Source organism: Mytilus californianus, unplaced genomic scaffold, assembly GCF_021869535.1.
Source record: "Mytilus californianus isolate M0D057914Y unplaced genomic scaffold, xbMytCali1.0.p SCAF_1, whole genome shotgun sequence".
Lineage (NCBI taxonomy): Eukaryota > Metazoa > Mollusca > Bivalvia > Mytilida > Mytilidae > Mytilus > Mytilus californianus.
The window spans coordinates 134664619-134685112 of record NW_026262581.1 but is presented as its reverse complement, the minus strand read 5'-3'; the positions used below and the strand labels follow the sequence as shown (position 1 = coordinate 134685112).

Below are 20494 nucleotides of genomic sequence, written 5' to 3'. Positions count from 1 at the left end.
TATCACATTTGACATAAAGAATTTAACACCACTTCATTGTTAGGACCACAGAAATGACAAAATACAATGCAAAATCCAAATTGCTAGCTGTCTTCATTTTTTAAAGTTAATCATCAATTTCAATTAAAAAGAATTAAATACAATATGTGGTACATGTAATAGAAAATAAATCAATATAATATATGCAGTATTTTAATAAATGGATTTTGTAATAAAAATGGTATTTTGGAAAAAGCAATTAAAACAAGTCAAACATTAAAGTAAATAGAATATTAAACAACTTGAAAAGTTTTCTAATGTTTTCACAATCACTGCCCCAAAACTGACAGTAGTTCCAGGGCATCAGAATCTAAATTGTCATATTTGCCAAGCAATTTTTTCAAGAGATCTATTTGAAGTATGTTCTTCTCTAGTTCTTTTTCAAGAACTGCACATTGTAATGCATAAACATCTTCAGCTGTTTTCTTCTTCTTGGGTGTTGGCTGTATGCTGTGAGAAAGAGAGCACAATATTGAAAATAATTACTGTAATAACCAATATAAGAGTCTATTTGCATATTCAAGTTTTGACAATTTTCAACAGTCCTTTTTCCTTGGAGTGTGTCTCATCAGTGGTATTCTTATGGAACAATTATTTCCCTTTTTTGTCTGCTCATTTAAAATTTTAGTATCCAGATGTGTGCATCAGTGTTATGGAGCTTCCAATTGATTTTTAGGAGGGGGTGGGGGTAGGATGAAATTTGAAAAAAAAATAGGCAGGACAGGAGTTTTGAGTAAAAAAAAAGGCAGGATGAGACACTTTGCCCAAAAAAGGCAGGATGACAATTTATGTAAAAAAAAGTCAGTTTGCGGGGGGGGGGGGGGGGGGGGGGTTCAATTCGCACCAGACAGCATTGTGTATTGCACAAAAGCAAAAAAACAGAGGGGTATTTTTTTTTTGGGGGGGGGGGGGGGGCAATTCGCAACAGCATAGTGTATTGCACAAAAGCAAAAAATTGAATATAAATTCAAATCCATCATATAACCAATTCTAAGTTCTTTGAATACAGTTATTCTGTGTTAGAAACATATTATGTGTCAAACATTTAATTTCAATCCAAATTCAGACCTGTATCAAGCACGAATATTGTGTCCATTTTTGCCCCAACTGTTCAGGGTTGGACCTCAGCGGTCGTATCCAGCTGCGCTCGGCGAAGCAATTTATTATAGTTTGTTCTTATGTTTTGCTGTAACATCACTGCATGTCCCAGGTTACCAAAAGGTTGAGTGCACACACATTCTGTCCCAATTCAGTAGCCTGTAGGTCAGTGGTTTTTAATTTACTTTTTATTTGTTTTTTCGTAAATTCTTTTGTTGACCCATTGCAGGGTCATTTATACAATATGGGTTTTTCTCATTGTCGAAGGCTGCACGGTTGCTTAATAGCTTATATCAACTTTATTTTGACTTTGCTAGATAGCTGTCTCATTGAAAATCATACCACATCTCCTTATTGTTATTTCTAGCATTTTTGGAAAGATAATTTTTTAAAGGCTATTTTTAGATATGTGTTTGTAATTTTTTTAGGGAATGCTTATGATTTTCTAATTTTTTGTTAAGAGCCTAAACGCAGATAAAATTTATGAAATCATTTCTCTCTTAATTGTGCACCGGACAAAAATGGAGACATATAACTGTTGAACATGTATATAATGGCTAATGTAATGAAATGAGGAATTTCTTGTTGTAAATGTGTAGTAACATTACCTGCATGAACTTGAAGATCTTTTAGACTGGGAAGATGCTGAACTACTTGGACCTGGACATGTGGCATTTCTATCAGTCCCTTCAGCATCATCAGCTACTGGGCAGGTCTGCTGATTGTTCTGCAAGTTTGAGTGGTGTCTGTCTAAAGCTCTTATCCAGACAGATTCTTCTGCTGTAGGCCTGGGGGTAGCTGTGCATGGAGACTGGCTTCCATTTGTGGCAAGATTTGCTTCTAAAATATTAAGTAAAGAAATAGAAATAGAAATTCTGTAAAGATTTTCAGTAAAAACAAAATCTAACATACTGACAATAACCTGAATGTTTCATATGTGACATGATAATAAATACCATGGCGGTATCGATCTGAAGAAAAAAAATTGGTTTTATTTGAAAGTATATTATATTGAATCTTCTTACTTTTTTTAACAAATGACCTATAAAATGGTTAAGATCAAATGGTTTAAAAGAACTTGGTTCCACTTTTGCTTCATTTTTCAACTTTTTTTTGTGCACATGTGAATGATGACTTTGTGGTTATTTAAAAAGAGAAATGCTACTTTTTTGATGTATCTGTCTGTTTGTTTTATTTGCTTTCATTTTCTTTAGTTTTTTCAGTTTTAGGAGGTCACTTTGTAAAGACCCCTGTTTAAAGTAGTACTGGATTTGGTTTTTTTTTATTTTGAAAGTAGAAGTACAAAGAGGAATAACTCTAGATTATTCATTTACAAGATATAAGAAACAGGCTATAGCCTTTTATCTATGGTGTAAGCAACTAATAAGTTCTTATATGTACATCAAATTAAATATTTTAAACTTAATAAGTGGTTGTTTATATTGATTAGAACAGTTTCATCACTTTAAACCAGTTTTTGATTCTTTTAAAGTCATATCTCCGTATAAAATTTATTTTTCAATGTTGCAAGGGACAAAAAAGCGGCAAAAGCAAAACAACAAAACAACACGATGAGGAAAGTAGGTTTTGCAGTCAAAATAAAGATAAATAATGGTTAAATACTGTTTTCAGGATATCCGAATGTAAAAAGCGTAAGTGGATGATTCAATCCTTTATATACAAGTGACCACTAATGACGCATGCATACGTATGATAATTTAAGTAGATAGACATATATTTTTAGAACATGTCAAGGTCAAAGATATTTAAAGCGAGGAAATCCCATGCTATGGGAAACCCTTCTGTCAAAGCAGACGATCGTTAGCGTAAACTTATTTCTGCATTTACAGGTTAAAAAACAAAGTTTTTAAGTCAAAATAAAGAATGAAATTTAAGTATAAATTAAATTAAATTTAAAAAATACCTACCATTACAAGTTATATCTGTCTCAATGCCATCAACTCCACTGAATGAGGCACTATCCCTCATTGCATTCACAATGTTTTCCTCAGCAATGCTCAACTGTGTGGGTGGTGGTCCACCTCCAGTCTTGGTCATTTCCTTTCTGGAGTTAGTGAATTTTTCCTTTGCACCACGGCACATATTGCGATACTTATTTCTAACTTCTGCTTCAGTCCTGAAGCAGACACCCAAAGCATTGACCTCCTCTGTTATGAGTTTCCAGACCTCATTTTTCTTCTGGTTTGTCACCTCTGTTGAAAATCCCCCTTTTAACAACTCCAACTCATTTGTCACTCGAGAACTGATCAAGTTTGCCTCAATGGAGGTGAAATTGGCTTTTCTGTCCCTTGGCAATTTCTTTGCTGACAATTCAGCCATCTTGGTAACAGGAAGTGAAGATTTTCTGTGCATTATGGGTAACAATTTAACATAAAAAAATTTAACGACTCTTAACGCAGTGTTAGTTAACATTGTCGTTAAAATTTTTTGAACAACACATTTTAACGCAAATGTTAGCTAGCGACTTAGTTAAGATTTAACGACTCGTTAGCCTTAATCATCGTTAAGGCTAACGACTCTTTTGAACAACTGGGCCCTGATTCCATAATTTTAATTTCAGTTTGTTTTCCCATACGTTTTTTGAGCGGAGCATTTCTTAGCCGTACTTGAAAGCATTTCCATGGTTTGTTCTATTGTGGTCGTAACTGAATTTTGTTGATTCTGTAATTTTTCCTTTAACATAGGAATTTCTTGTGCTATAATAGTATTATATTTATTAATATCAACTTTGTCCCATCTAATTCTTGATTGTACATTACTCTCTAATATGTCATCTTTCTTTAAAAATTTACATGGAAGTGTGATCATGATCGGATGATGATCAGATACATTGGATGCTACATCAGTTAATCTTGAGGTTTTGTGAATGACTTCTGTCTTGTATATGAAGTAGTCGATTTCAGAGATTTCTTCTCCTTTAACATTGATGAAGGTTGGACCTTTAAAATCTACTTTCATGTTACATTCATCTATTAATTTTTTCAATTTTAATGCTCTTCTTGAGTTATTTATTTTTGAAATATCCTCATTGAAATCTCCTCCAATTACGAGGCTATGTGTAAGCTCATATTTTTGAATAATCTCAAATAGTTGGTCTATACATTCACTGAACCATCAAATTTGTCATTTTCTGCTTTTGTTGGCAGATATGCAGAGACTAATAAAATCGGATTTTTTAGGGCTAGTTCAATACATTGAATTCTATTGTTTCCATCAATTATGGGTTTTACATACTGATCAATTGAGCGGTCCCATATTATGGCCACACCTCCATATCCTCTGACTGATTTTATCAATAAATCACATGTGTTTTTCCCAGAGTTAATCGACTTTCCTTTGCCACAAAAATGTGAATTTAATTCATCTAAGAGATTAAGCTCATGATCGAATAACCAATGCTCTTGAAGCAATATAATATCTACTTGATTTCTCATGTTCTCATGATATCGATCGACGGCAATTGCCAATGAAGGCTAATTAACACCAAGCGTGACATGTATATAATAAGAGAGTGATAAAATTTCGGCAAATATCATCTGCTTTTGATGTGGGTCCAGTACTTTATCTATGGCTATTATATCTATGACTGGACAAAGGACTGTCGCAGGATGCATTCTTAATCTCAATTTGTGGCTAACCACAGCGTGAGTAACATTTGAAATAGTTTAATTGATGCCTTCAAATTGCGCGTGATACATTTAACTGTGCAACAAAAGTATAATTTATCTATTTTTACATTGGAAGTATTTCATTTCTACATTCTGGACTACGCCGTGTCGGAGCATTGAATTGCTACATCCCGGACTACGCCGCTACTCCATACCGGATGAATCATTAACTTTATATTAATTTACACATTGTAAAATTGTACTTTATTTTGTATTTTCAGTTATTTACCATTTTTGGATTGGTGATAGAATAAAAGTCAGCACCTGATTGTTTTATCTCTTAGTAAACCCAATCACCTGGTTTAAACTGACTGGTCGAGCCAGCACAGTAAATAAGCTACAACTTGCCTGTTGTGTATCACAGAACACTCCACCTTGCGGCAGTGACAACCTCTACAACCAGACATCGGCTGTGCATTCCTGGAACATAGTAAATTGACATCAACTTGTCTGCACATCTCCTGATCAGGAAATACAACGGAGCACCGTTCGTAGTTGTTACCTTGACACTACGCAACACAGCTTGTATGTCCTAGACAGCAAACCAACAACGTTGAATCAATATTGCCTACAGTTAGTTGATTTACAACATGGATACCAGTCACGCGGAACAGCAAGACATGGTTCAACCCCCATAGGGAGACGTCTTTAAAGAACAAATAGAGAACCCGTCTACTACAACACCTTTAGATGAAAATGCCGAGACTAGGCGAGTACGTGAACTTTCCGAAAAGGGACAGGGAGCCTTTACTGAGAAACGTGACAAGTTCTATTATGACTTAGAGGCCCTATAGTCAGACCTAGAATCTCAGTTATTGGAAACGACCGCGCCTCCTAACGAACTCCAACAATTGCTAACAGCACAAGATAAAATTGTACAAGCCTGTACTAATTATCGCAGGCTCACAGACGAGTACTTGAAATTTCTTAAAAATACAAGAACGTTAGACAGCCTTCAAGACATTGATACGTGTAAACTTTCAACAGATATCCGAATGTCTAAAGTTGACCTAGCAATTGAAACCTTACACGAGCATCGCCTCAACCTGACAAAGGCTAACTCTACAAAAACCAAGACATCTAAGGGCAAGAAAACTTCGCACAGTGGGAGCTCCAACGTCTCTGACATGTCAAGTCTTGCACGAAGGAAGCGTGCCAAAGCAGAGACTGCCAGATATCAGATAGCCTTTGCTGAAAAACAGGCCTTGCTACTAAAGCAGGAGGCAATGATAGAAGAACAGACTCTTTTCAAGCAAAATGAAATAAAGGCCGAAGCGGAACAAGAAGCCATCAGAGCAGAACAAGAAGCAATCAGAGCAGATCAAGAAGCCGCAAGTAGACAAGCCGAGGCGGAGCACGAGGCCATTCCTAGAAATGCTGAGGCTGCACACCTGAAAGCTGAAATGAAACATGAGGCCATACGCAGGAAAACTGTAATGGAACAAGAGGCTACACGTGCAATACGGAAAAAAGCAGAAATTAAGGCTGCTATGAACATTCTAGAAGCACAAAAAGAAGCTGCAGCCGCAGAAGCCGAGGCTCGTATCCTTGAATACGACGGCAGCCAAGCATTTAGCGATCTCCCTGACGAAACGGAAGACCCTCTTCAGCGTGTTCAAGATTTCGTCAATAAACATCATGTACCAACTGCTGTACAGAAAGTAACAGGACCTCAAAAGATAAAACAAATTCCTGTTAAGATTAAGCTGATTCCTGAAGCACCAGCTTTCGTGCCATCCGTGGCACTGAACTTGCCGTCACAAACACCTGCTGTCTTGCCTACCAATACCAAGTCACCAGAAGTTACTTTAATCCCAGATCTGGGAACGGTAACTGACATACAAAAACAGGGCGTTTCAGAAAAGATCCCTGTTGCATACCATAAACAAGGCGTTATAGAAGATATCCCTGTTGCATACCAACAAAAAATCAATCCTACGTCGGAGATAACCAGATTTCTCCTACGCAAGGACCTGTTGTTCTCCCGGCTAACAAGCTTTAATGATCGGGCAGAATCCTTCAATACATGGAAAGCCAGCTTTAAAAACGTCATAGATGAATTACAAGTTTCAGACTCGGAACAGATAGACCTAATGGCTTGGACCAGAGTCTGCCAAACATGCCATGAGTATAAGGGCATCAAATGCCAACAACCCAACAAGGGGCCTACACAGACTATGGGAGAGACTGGACGACCGATATGGTGCTCCAATAATGTTGGAGGCGTTTCTCGTCAACAAACTTGCCAACTTTCCAACACTGACAAATAAAGACAACTCACTCCTGTACGATTTGTCAGATATTATCTCAGAAATAGAGTATCACAAAGAAAATCCCAAGCTGGGATGTTTGCTAGCTTATTTCGACTCTTCGTCCGGGATAAATCCAATTGAAGAAAAACTGCCATACGGACTCCAAGAAAAGTGGATAACAAGGGCTTCAAGATACAAGTCTAAACACGAAGTTGCCTTTCCACCTTTCACAGAATTCTCTGCCTTCATCAGGGAAATTAGCAAAATAAAGAACGATCCTGGTTTCATCTTTGGGTCAAAAGTCACACCAAATACAAAAGGTGCTGCGCCAAAGTTCAAACCTCAGACCTACTCTAAAGTCAACATCCATAAGACGGATGTTGAACAGCAAACTGGAGACAGCAGTCAACAACAAGATCTGTGTATCCTACACAAGACAAAGCATCCCTTGAATGAATGCCGAGCGTTCCGAGCCAAATCAATCGAGGAACGCAAAGAACTGTTAAGACAGAACAATGTGTGCTACAAGTGTTGTGAGTCAACCACACACAGAAGTCGTGATTGCAACGCGAGCATCAGTTGTAACGAGTGTGGAAGTCAACGACACACCACCGCACTACACATAACAAGGAAGCAATCACACACCATTTCTCAAGATAATTCGCCTGGAACAATCTACGGCGGGGAGCAGACAGAGTCAGCTGAAACAAAGTTAACCTCTGTGAGTTCGACCTGCACAGAGATCTACAAGGATCATAAGAGTGAGAAATCTTATGCCAAGATATTACCTGTGGATGTGTACCACAAGGACAGGACTGACAAAAGTATTCGGATGTACGCCATCATTGACGACCAAAGCAACCGGTCTCTTGCCTCGCCTGAATTCTTCAGTCTGTTCAACGTTCGGGAAAAACCTAAAAACTACTCTCTTACAACATGCTCCGGCAGAGTAGCTACTTCTGGGAAGAGAGGAAGAGATTTCGTCATAAAATCTGTACATGGTGACGTACAATTTGATCTGCCTACATTAATTGAATGTGATAATATTCCCAATAATCGGGACGAAATCCCTACTCGTGAAGTAACAATGCATCATCCTCATTTGAAATAACTCAGAGGAAGCATTCCACCAATAGAGGAAAAGTGCAAAATTCATCTGTTAATCGGAAGAGACCTTATAGAGGCACACCACGTCCTTGAACAACGCCTAGGGCCATCCAGAAATCCATTTGCCCAAAAGTTGAAACTTGGTTGGGTCATAATTGGAAATACATATGTTGACAAGCAAACTGTTCCACTTGAAGTCAACACGAAGATAACTAACGTTTCATTTACGGAACCAGAACAACTTCTTGCCTCAGGACCGGAAATATCAGTCAAGGACGAGAATCCAATCGTAAGTCAGGATCACGACCAGAACTTTAATTCGAATGTCAAGGTTGCAAAAACGCATTCCATAAAAATTCTTCAGTGTACTGGACCTAGTACCAAGTCTGATAGATTCACGAATCTTTCAAAAGGAACAGCACTTGTGTCAACAGAAGCGAAATCTATGGCCTCAATCAAAAATTCTAGGGATAACGAAACTTTCATTCTGGAATCAGCAAGACCTGAAAATCACGGAGAAGAAATAAGTTGCGTTCAGAAACAAAAACCTATTCCGAAACAAGGACCAATTGCCAATCTCAATCTGCCTTTGAGTAAGCAAGGACTACTCCGAGTAGGAAGCAGTATCGTCATATCTGACTCGAATCTTAATGAAAAGGAACCAGTGATCCTATCTGGACGTCATCACAAAGTAACACCTTTTGTCAGACATTACTTCGACAAAATCAAATATCGAGATCGTCATATAACAACTAGATCCGCAGGATTAAACGTTAAGGGGAAACGATTTATTTCGCCAGAGACCCACAAATATGTGACTATAGCAAAGTCAGAAGAGGACTATCTTCGATCGCCGTCTCTCAACGTTGGGAAAAATTGTTCTTACCGTTGCAACAACAACAATGGAAAATGTACACAGATGACTATCATATCGTCGGATACTTCCTTTTAAAGAATGAGAAACTGTGCCGTACCCAGTTTCAATTAGGATTAATATATTCTATATTCATATGTGATTTAATCATTGAATAGTGATATCAGTCTGATATCAGACGGGGAGTGTGTTGCCTTGGATTCCCTAATTTATCTATATATTTTGTGTAATTATATTCCCGATTAGCTTATATTTTTCCGGAGTTAAATCTGGACTTCACCGTAAAACATTCTATTGTTACCGTAGCCTCGCATCCGTCTTTTGCAAATCAACCTTGCCACGTCACATCACTGGACAAAGGACTGTCGCAGGATGCATTCTTAATCTCAATTTGTGGCTAACCACAGCGTGAGTAACATTTGAAATAGTTTAATTGATGCCTTCAAATTGCGCGTGATACATTTAACTGTGCAACAAAAGTATAATTTATCTATTTTTACATTGGAAGTATTTCATTTCTACATTCTGGACTACGCCGTGTCGAAGCAGTGAATTGCTACATCCCGGACTACGCCGCTACTCCATACCGGATGAATCATTAACTTTAATTATATTATTTAACACATTGTAAAATTGTACTTTATTTTGTATTTTCAGTTATTTACCATTTTTGGATTGGTGATAGAATAAAAGTCAGCACCTGATTGTTTTATCTCTTAGTAAACCCAATCACCTGGTTTAAACTGACTGGTCGAGCCAGCACAACCTGTACTTACGAGTTCATTGACAGAGACATTATAATCGATATGCTCGGATAATGTGAGTCCCAAGTAGCGATATTTAGTTACAAGTTCAACTGTGTTGTCCCCTAGTCGAAATGTAAATTGAGGTCTGTCCTTTGTAGTCTTTCGAATATGCATTATTTTTGTCTTTTCTGTATTAACGTTCATTAATTGTATCTTTGTCCAATCGTTCAGAGCATTAAGCTGATTTTGTAATCCGTCAACAGTGTCCGAAATAAGGACTAGATCGTCAGCGTACAGCAAGCAGCTGATCATATCGTCACCGACTAATGCGCCACAACAGAGTCCGTTAATGAGTGTTACCAATTCATCAATAAACAACGCAAAAAGAGTGGGCGCGAGGTTATCACCTTGACGGACACCGGCATCAACTGAAAACCATTCAGTTAACATCGTAGGCGATAATCGTACTGCACTTTGTAGCTTTGAGTAGAGACACCTAATTACTTTGTACATATTTCCATACACACCCACGGCTAAAAGTTTATTCCAGAGTATTGTATGATTCACTGAATCAAATGCCTTGCTGAAGTCAACAAAGCACAAAAAAGTGTCTTTGTTCTGCAGTTTTCTGTTTCTCAATATTGTACACAGTGAATAGATATGGTCCAGACATGATCAAAGCCGCCTTAATCCGTTTTGTTCCTCACTGAGAAAGTTATTGTTTTCGAGATGACTAATGAGCCTTTCGTTCAAAATCTGAATAAATGTTTTTGCGACAGTTGACATCAGACTTATGCTTCGGTAATCCATCGGATTGCGGAAATCCTTGCCTTTTTTTAGCAGAGGACATATAATGCTTCGACACCAAGGATCTGGAACAATTCCATAGCTAAAACATACATTGAACAGTTCGTGAAGAGTTTTCGTCAGTATATCACATTTCAGTATTTCATTAGGTAAATTGTCTATTCCTACTGCTTTGCCATTTTTTAAACTCATTAGCGCACGTTTCGTTTCATCAAGAGAAATAGGTTCGTTCAATTCAGATGTGCTCGTGTTGTCAATATATGTCTGATTAACAGGGAGATTTTCATATTCACGCTCTAGTTGTGAATTAAGGTTTTGCAATTGCTCTACAAATTCAGAATCGACTATTGTATTGTCACTAGAGAACAGTTTGGAATACTTCTCTTTCCATCGTTGTAAAATTTCGGAGGGATCATGAGCAACTGACCCATCGTCCATGTTGACACTATCAATGTTTGTCGCTGTTTTTCCTGGACCTAATTTACTGATTTCACGCCAAAATTCTTTTGGATTGCCCCGATTGATTGATTTTATTCGATTCAGTCTTTGAGCTGTATATTTCTGTTCTTCTTGTCGCAGACGCTTATCAAATTGTCTACGCTTTGTTTTGAATACCTCCCTTCGTTTTATTTTTACTCGACGCTCACCCTGATAACTCAAATAGTCCTTTTCGGAAATATTTATTTCACGTTTCGTAATTCGTTGTTCCAGTATGGTTTTGTGTTGCGGCGCTTGCGTTTGTGTGTGCTTTGTCCAAGATCTTTGTAGTCAAGAACCTTGTCCATTTCGTCATGAATTGCATTCAGTAACGTTTCATAGATTGAGTTAATTTTTGTTCTATGTTATGGCGATCGAGTAGTGAATCGACAACTTTGTCTAAACAGCGCACACATCGTTCGCTCTTGAATATATCATTTGGGATGTTCGTGACGTCATATTTTCGCATCCCAGATTTTACATAGTTGTTTTCATAAATTGGCGTTTTAGTTACCTGCGAACTTGTATAATTTCGATATTCCGAATAATCAAAAGAACACTGTAACACTGAGTGATCTGGGACTCTTGAGTTAGGATGTAATTCAATATTGTGATCGATCAGCAAGTCCGACACAAGTTTTACCTCGAAATCGTAAAATTTGTTCAACGAAGCATGCGGAGTAATCATGTAGTCAACGACAGATTTACCGAGAGGCGAAACGTACGTAAAATTGTCCTTCGAACTGTCTCCTCTTCCGTTTAACAGACAGCAATTTGAGTTGTTTAAGAACTTCAACAGAAATACACCAAAACGCGTTTTTTATAGAATCAATATAGCATCGTTCTGGTAGAGTACCGATAGAGTCAGTTTGATCTTGTGAGTTACCTATACGCCCATTGAAATCACCACAAATTAGGACTGGGTTATAGCTTCTATAAAGATACACCTGCAATAGAAGATGGTCGTAAAATTCCTGAGCAATGTTGCCCCTACTTGACCGCTCCGGTTGCAGGTAACACACACACACAGATAAAGCATAAAGTTTTGGTCATATTTGCATTTCAAATTAATCCAAAGAATATTATCTCTGCTGTTGTCAAGAATATCGACGTCAAAATTGTCAAGTATACAGTTTTTAATCAAAAATCCTATTCCACCACTACCCCTCCACGCTTTGTTCGAAAGAATTCGCCTATTACAACCTATCCACTTATAACCATCTAGTTCGATAGCTTCATTGTCATTCAAATGGGTCTCAGAAATTCCATACACATCACAATTCAAAGAAGTTAAAATACTTTCCCTTAAAAGTCTGCCATTGTCATTTTGTCGTTTAACGTACCAGTCGTTGCAGTTCCAACTACCAATTGTCAGTTTTGCATCGGTCTTATTTGACTGGCATGCATATTAGTCTGATTTTTCAACAACACGACCACCCCGGAATTCCAAATTTGGAATCGATTTGATGATTCGCCGAAGGTTCGCGTCCTGCATTCGTTCATGACGTGAACGGTCCAATAGTAATAACATATCATATGTTGAGGTCTTTTTTGAAAATATCAACTCAGCTTTGCTTGTATAACTATATTTGCTTGTATAACTATATTAACTCTATTTGCGTAAGTAAGAAAATTTAGGGTCGGGCATGATATGTATGATTCAACAACGTAAACATGAGCTCTGTAGATCTCTCAACTGACTTGATATTTAATATAAAATTCAAATATCAAATTATAAGCATATTATACAACAAGAACACATGCATATAAATTTAAATAGCTAGGCAAACATGCATAAATTAAAGCAAGCAAGCTAACAAGAAAAGAAACGCAAATTGAAAAGTATATATATAGACATGTAACTGAGTAACTCACTCATGTATAAAAGAATTGGTATGATTGCCAATGAGACAACTCTTCACAGTAGACCAAATGGCAAAGAAATTAATTGAGATAAAGGTTGACGAATTTGCACTTATTGCCCTCGTGTGTATCTTGTGTGTAATAGCGCTAGGTGCGTCTTTCAAACGACTGCATGGTGATATGGGTCATTTTCAAAAAATGTCGAATTTTGAAATAGAAAAATTTATTAAAAGTTACTTATTCAAACAACCCTCTACATAAGCAAATCAAAACAAACAGTACTTAAAGAACAACATGTTAAAAGATGCAATCTTAATAATGTCATACAAGAATATCTTGAAACATTTTTTGATAGGTGGTACAATATTTTGTCTCTCCTGTTACCATTTTCAAAAGAAATTTTGGGTTATTAAGAAAAGGTTTAGATAAAATTTTAAGCTTGTTTTACGTAGCCAATTAGATGGTTTTCAAGAGAATAAACTTCTATATATATTCATTCTGTAAAATAATAGATTATTTGCCAATTTTCCAGGTTGTACTGAAAAATGCCTCTAAAAATTGGTTTTCAAAGGTTGTAAAAATTACCACCAGTAATGCAAGTCTAAGATAGCAATTCATATTGTTCGGCATTTTATTCTCTCTTTCAAATAAACCCAACATCAAGTAAATCCCTCATAAGTTAGTTTACTTTTCTCTTTATTTCATTGGTAACAGGAACGTACGTTTATGATATATCACTATATAAAAGTCTATCCTGTTACCTTTTTGTCTATCCTGTTACCGATATCAGTATTGCACCTGCAAATGCTTAATTCGGAAGAATAAGACGTTATAACTTTAAGATGAGTTCAAACAACGAAATATTTCATTCGTTTTGCAACTATATGTTAAGATAATTTTTGTAACGACGTTTCTGTCTACAATTGTCTATCCTGTTACTGTAACCATAGCAACCATAGTAACAGGATAGACATAACAGGATAGACAAATTTCTTCATTTTTGAATGCTGTTGAGAAATGACTACTCCCTTTGGTGAAGTGATTATGGTTTTCTGTTGTGAATTTGATTTCCAACACGATATTGCACTTTTTACAAGTATACTAGCTGTTGGTGTAATTAATCAAAATTGTTGGTAACAGCATAGACATGAAAAAAAGTACCCTCTATTTTTTTCACTAAATGTCTTAAAATTTCTTTTCTCTACACTGTCGTACAAGAAACGTGGTGTTTTAAATGTAAAGGTAACTTTGAACTTTTGAAATCAACATTGACTGATTCGATATTCATAGGGAGAACAATATCACGGCTGATTTAAGTAGCGGTAACAGGATTGACATGAACCTCCCGTACGCTACATTATACAGAATGTGTACTTTCTCAACATGCAGATGATACATCATTGACATTAGATGGCTCGCTAGAATGACTCGATACATCTCTTCGTGTTCTCCAATTCTATGCCAGGACGCTGATTGAATTTAGTTTGTAGATAATATGTTACATATAATGATTAAGAAGCTACGATTTTTCGTTAGAGTAATTATTAACGTTCTTAAAAAGTCCCTTTTGCAGATATCAAGGCGATCAGAAAATCGTAAAAAAATCATTTGCAATGTGTTTTTCTGACACTGTACGCACACAAATACCCCCAAAATCGGACTTAAATACATTTTAATCTTATCAAAATAGATGTAAATCGTGTTTATTATCGATGTTCTGAATCATAAATCCGACAAGCTTTCATTTAAACCATTACAACTGAAATTTCCATTAGAAATACAAATTTTAGCATGGGTGTACTGAAAATTCGACATTTTTTGAAAATGACCCATATAACATATTGTACATTAAGAGACATGTAAAACTTACTATATTTATGTCTCTGATTAAAGTCACAGTGCGATCATATTGCTCATGTGAAATTCAAATTAAATATATGACATCAAATAATAATAATAAATAATCCTTTCAGTAATCTTATCTTTATCACTATCAGATTAATCTTATTCATTATGAGATAAATATCAATTAGAATAATTATACGCTACAAAACATCAAATAAGAATATCTTTAATCTATCATTCTAATTTTTCTTAAATCAAAAGATCTACAAATATGAAGCATTTCAATTGTATTACCCTGGAATGAATTTTATATCGCTGAAATTGGAAAATGAAAAAATCTGCAAGAAGCGATGAACATTTTTCTTTCTGTCTATATGATTGTTCAAAGCTGTACGTTTCCTTTGTGTATATGTTGAAATTAAGAATAGCTGAAAAGCAAACAATAGGGCAATGTTTCAGTAAGACGTTACACTAAAGTTACGTTGATTACCCAAAGATTTCGGATTAAAAATCCAGTTTTCATGGAACTTCCTTTGACAAATATATGAACTTTTTACAATTTTAACAAGAATATATTCAAATGTAAATAACAAAAATACCGAACTCCAAGGAAAATTCAAAACGGAAAGTCCCTAATCAAATGACAAAATCAAAAGCTCAAACACATCATACGAATGGAAACCAACTCTAATATTCCTGACTTGGCACAGGTACAACACATAATGCAGGATACTGGGAACCAAATAGCAGTTTATGAACAGAACATTCATTTCTAAAACGAATATTTTGAGACCGAGGCAAACATGAATAATTCTTTCAATTACAGTTTAAAATGAGAGTGTTCTAGCAAAACGTAGAGTTGTATTTTTACTGAGAATAAAAAATTTAAATCGTTTTAAGGTGGTAACAGAGACGGCCTATATTGTGTATATATGTCTCTGGTGATACCAAACACCTTGACTAAAATTAATTTGGCTCGTTAAATTTTCATAAAATTTTGAAAAAATATTTACTTTGACCCATTGACAAAAATATAAAAATTTCAAAAAACTTGAACCACGCTCTTTATCGGAAAAATTTCATTGGATATATAGCAGTTTGACAAACACTAATTTTGATCATTGAGAAGCTTAATATTTCCTTAACAATAGAACATGATTAAAACGTTCAACTGACTTTTAAAGAGTTATCTCCCTGAAGTGTTATGTACCACCTTAATGGTTCAATTTATTATTGAAAAGATACAAAACTTTTAAGAAAATTTTCCTTCATTTTCTTAAACACACGGACATTATAATGATCTGATTAAAATCGTGAAACATTTTTCAAGTCAGTTCAGTGGATTTTTTTTTTAACTTTCCTCGTAATTTTGTAATATTATCATTAATCTGCTATCTAGTTCAATATAAGGTACTTTGTCTTACTTATTATAGTGTTTTTTAATGGACGTTTTTTAAAAGCACTGGTATGTTTCTGAATTCATCTATATATTGACCCAGAGACCTGAACTAATAACTGGTTGCTTAGAATATACGCTAAGCTCTTTCAGGCCAATGACTTCTTCCAAAGCATATATATAGTTAACGTTTTTACCTATTGAGCTGTAAAAACCTTTCAATAAAAACATTGCAAAAAAGTTGTATTTGAATAAAGACTGTATAAAAGTATGAAGAACAAGAGCAAACGATATATATAAATCTATTGTGACGTAAATGGCACAGTTGTTTACCGACAAAGCCTTGCACAATCGATAGTCTGACTAAAATGATATCAATCTCTATTGACGTAAATGGCACCGTTGTTTACCGACAAAATCTTGCACAATCGATAGTCTGACTAAATTGATATCAGTCATTATTGACGTAAATGGCACCGTTGTTTACCGACAAAGCCTTGCACAATCGAGAGTCTGACTAAAATGATATCAGTCTCTATTGACGTAAATTGGATTAATCTATTTTCACGTAGGCAGATCCCCCTCTTTGTTTATCTTTCTATCTAGACCATTTGTCATAAAAAAAAAAACTAAAACATACAATAAAACATGCATTGAAGCATCCAACGGGATGACCACTAAACGGCACATAATGTGGAAAGCATGTTCAAAATATTCTCCCTACTACAACAAGCTAGATAATGTTTCTACAGCTGTTGGTTGAACACTGCCACTCAAGGTATTTTTATCTACTTTTTATTATTTTTAAATTTAGACTATCATTTTGGATTAAGTAATGTATCTTCCTCGTGCTGAGCTCTAATTCTTTTCCCGAGTTTGGCTACACCTTTTGGTCCTTTTTTCAGTTATCTCAGCTCTTCAAAGATTGTAAGGTATTGGATATTGTTTACCTCGAGCATCAATTGTCGAAATGCGCATATTTTTGTTATTCACATCTTAACTCTGTCTCTCTTAGTAGGGCTCTGGAATGTATCTAAGTATCAATGACTGGGTCTCATAATGAGGTTATTATCGAAGTTTTTGTAGTTTTGCGTTAAAAAAATTGAACATGTATGTAAGATAAAACTTAAAAAAAAAAAACATACCGATAATCTAACAGACTAATTTCTGAAGAATGTAATTTCGTGATTTGTATTTGTCAGGTTTTATGATTTTTTATAATCTACCTTGGAGTTCGGTTGTTTTGTTAATACGTTTTGATAAATTTATGATATCTCTTCGAACTCTAAGAAACAAAAATAAACCTTATCATTCCTTCGGTTTTTTAAGAGTTGAGATAACGCTAAATCCTTAAATAATTTAACCGCAAAAAGACGTAATCTCCTTAATTCTAATTTCGTGTCCTTTATCGCTTTTACAAAGTTTTTGTTGCCCTTGGTTTGTTAATTTCCCAATTTATTCAGTATTCTCCGTTTCTGGTGACGTTTTTCTTACTAATATCAATTGACGTTTATTTTTCGATATCAATGCAAGATTTCGAGTGAATATTTTTGTCAAAATAAAATACGATTATAAAATCCAAGGTTTGGTCTTTTAGCTGAAGAAAATATCATATAAGACGTTTTTGATAATTAACATTATTTAAAGTTATAGTTAAATACACTTTCAAATATTTTTTGACGTGCTACCCGTTTTTTTTCAATATAATTTATACAAGGTTAAGAACCCTTCCTCATAACACGTAACCAGTCAAATGATTGTCCCCGACGCTCGGACAAAAGTTGTTTTCTTTTTTAAGAAATTGGTTTCATTTAAATAAAAATTGTCTCTTTTCATTTCTCTCCGGTTGGTTTACGGGGACCTTGTAATTGCAGAATCAGAAAAGATATATAGATTATATTAATACCATAAGGACGTTAAGCAACCAACAATTAATCAATATTAATATCATGTGCTGAATTGACTTTGATGTAAACAAGAAGATGTGGTATGAGTGACAATGAGAAACTCTCCATCCAGGTCACAATGTGTAAAAAGTAAAAAAAAACTATAGGTCGAAGTACGGCCTTCAACACGGCACACCGAACAGCAAAGTATAAAGGGCCCCAAAATAACTCGTTTATTATATAGATTAGACCGTTGGTTTTCCTGTTTGAATTGGTTTACACTAACAAACGACAACAAAAGAAAGAAAAAAAACGCGACACCCAATTTCAACTCTATTCATTTAGTAATATAGATTCTTTATATTTGAAGTTTTGCAGCGGTGCCTTAAATGCTTAGTTTATTTGACAATTGGACATTCGAGAATACAGACAAATCCATATTTTATTGTCCGGTATTGCGGAATATAATATTGAAATACTTTCAAATCAAATTACAAATTACAACAACAAAAATGAGCTATAAATGACTTGCTCCCGGCTTTTACGACAGTGATATGCGTCTTGTGTCAACAATTTGTTATTTCAGAAACATTTCTTTTCTGCTTCAGGTCATCATGATGTTGATCGTGGTCGTATTTCTGTTTGCTGTTGTTGCCGGGGTCCAATTCTGATCAATAATGTCCTTGTATCTTTTGGTATCCTCAGTGAACTTCATGACAAGGACTACCTGAAACACATGAGGAGTGCTTTCTCATTAATGTCGTATGCAAACAGTTGTATAAACCCCATAGTTTATGGGTTCATGTCGAAAAACTTCAGAGACACATTCAAACATGCAATAAATAACTGTCTAAAGGGATGATCCTCTATGGTAAGGCTTCCATATGTGACAGATATCACTAGAAGGTCCATTCTAAAGTCCAGTAATAGCGCTGGAAGTGACGAAAAAGATACTGGATTCGTCCGCGTTGACAATAACAAAGGAAAATATACTGCAGTTGAGATGAAACCCATTCGATATGAATAAATATGACAAACGATTTACATATCTCTCGTTAGTAGGTTATCATTAGGCTCTGAGATGTATATAGACTCTGTATACATGTATAGCGTAAATTGTGATGCTATGTGTCAATTCAAAAGTTAAATTGTTTTTTTTTTTATAATTGGTTTATAAAAATCATTTTAGTAATAGTCACAATTCCAACTCGTCAGGTTTGCATTTAGTTTCATATATTTGGAGAATGTTTCTACAACGGAAAAAATGATTTCATGACTTTAAAGTCTTCAAATTTATCGGCATTGAATGTCCAGAAATATTCAAGTTTAGGAGCGCAAGCAGTCTTCAAATTTATCATTTAGTCAAATGTCTTTAAATATTCAACGTAAGAAGCGCAAGCACGGATATTAAGGACATTGTGGATAGATATTAATGAACATAGCGTACCAGGACTTGATTTTGGTGATGGTTGATAAAGGCGCGGATGTGATTTTAGTATACCCACAATGATGCATCCATCAATCAATTTTTAAGGTTACTAGGTTGAAATGGACAGAGAGTAGAAGTCTATTGATGTTTGATGAAGAAAAAGTCATTGCCAACTTCTGTATTGATAACATGACTTTTTGTATGACTGAAGATGAAATTTATTAATTGCGATCTCATGTTTTAAAAAAACAAAGGAAGGATAAGCAGTCCAGAATGTTTTGTGAAAAGAAGAGCAATCAAAATGTTACACATATATTAAGAAAAAATATATTCAAAACTTGCATTCTGCCTTCTGTTCTAATCTGTGCCCTTACTTTCCTTTTGTAGGCGTGCAAAATATTTCAAAATCGCAGTTTACACAACCCAATTGCAATATGAACACGTCAATGTATAAATAAAGGCAACAGTAGTATACCGCTGTTCAAAATTCATAAATCGATTGAGAAAAAAACAAATCCGGTTTACAAACTAAACCCGAGGGAAACACACCAAATATAAGAGGAGAACAAAGACACAACAGAAACACTAAAATGCAACACACACAGAAAAGAACTATAAGATAACAATAGCCATTTTCCTGACTTGGTACAAGACATGTTAAGAAAAAATGGTGGGTTGAACCTGGTTTCGTGGCAAGCCAAACCTCCCGCTTTAATGGCAATGTTAAATATAACACTAAAATGACAACATTACGTGACAGGACTACAATACAAATAAATGGAAGAACATACAGGATAGAGAAACACACAAATAAACAATACAATAGAACATTACGACAATCTAATAGATATCAAAGCTGCCAGGCCTAAAGATAAAGAGCATTGATGACCCAAAATTCCAAAAAGTTGTGCCAAATACGGCTAGGTTATCTGCCTGGGATAAGAAAATATTTAGTATTTAAAATAATTCATATTTTTGCAAACAGT

At 35.3% G+C, this 20494-nt stretch overlaps 1 protein-coding gene and 2 long non-coding RNA genes across 3 annotated transcripts; 2 read left to right on the top strand and 1 right to left on the bottom strand.

The window, feature by feature from the left end:
- Positions 1-138: 138 nt before the first annotated feature.
- On the bottom strand, positions 139-3693 carry LOC127735549 (uncharacterized). The gene is made up of 3 exons (XM_052245762.1): positions 3066-3693; positions 1746-1977; positions 139-489 (listed from the first exon to the last, which is right to left on the bottom strand). Exons 1-3 carry the CDS (start codon positions 3568-3570, stop codon positions 309-311), a joined length of 918 nt encoding a protein of 305 aa, XP_052101722.1. The 5' UTR covers positions 3571-3693; the 3' UTR covers positions 139-308.
- A 1057-nt stretch (positions 3694-4750) lies between these two features.
- LOC127735610 (uncharacterized) lies at positions 4751-5095 on the top strand. The gene is made up of 2 exons (XR_007998524.1): positions 4751-4802; positions 5048-5095. It is a non-coding gene; the product is annotated as an uncharacterized LOC127735610 (long non-coding RNA).
- Positions 5096-7919: 2824 nt separating this feature from the next.
- LOC127735601 (uncharacterized) lies at positions 7920-19849 on the top strand. The gene is made up of 3 exons (XR_007998521.1): positions 7920-9467; positions 9717-9878; positions 18688-19849. It is a non-coding gene; the product is annotated as an uncharacterized LOC127735601 (long non-coding RNA).
- Positions 19850-20494: the final 645 nt, after the last annotated feature.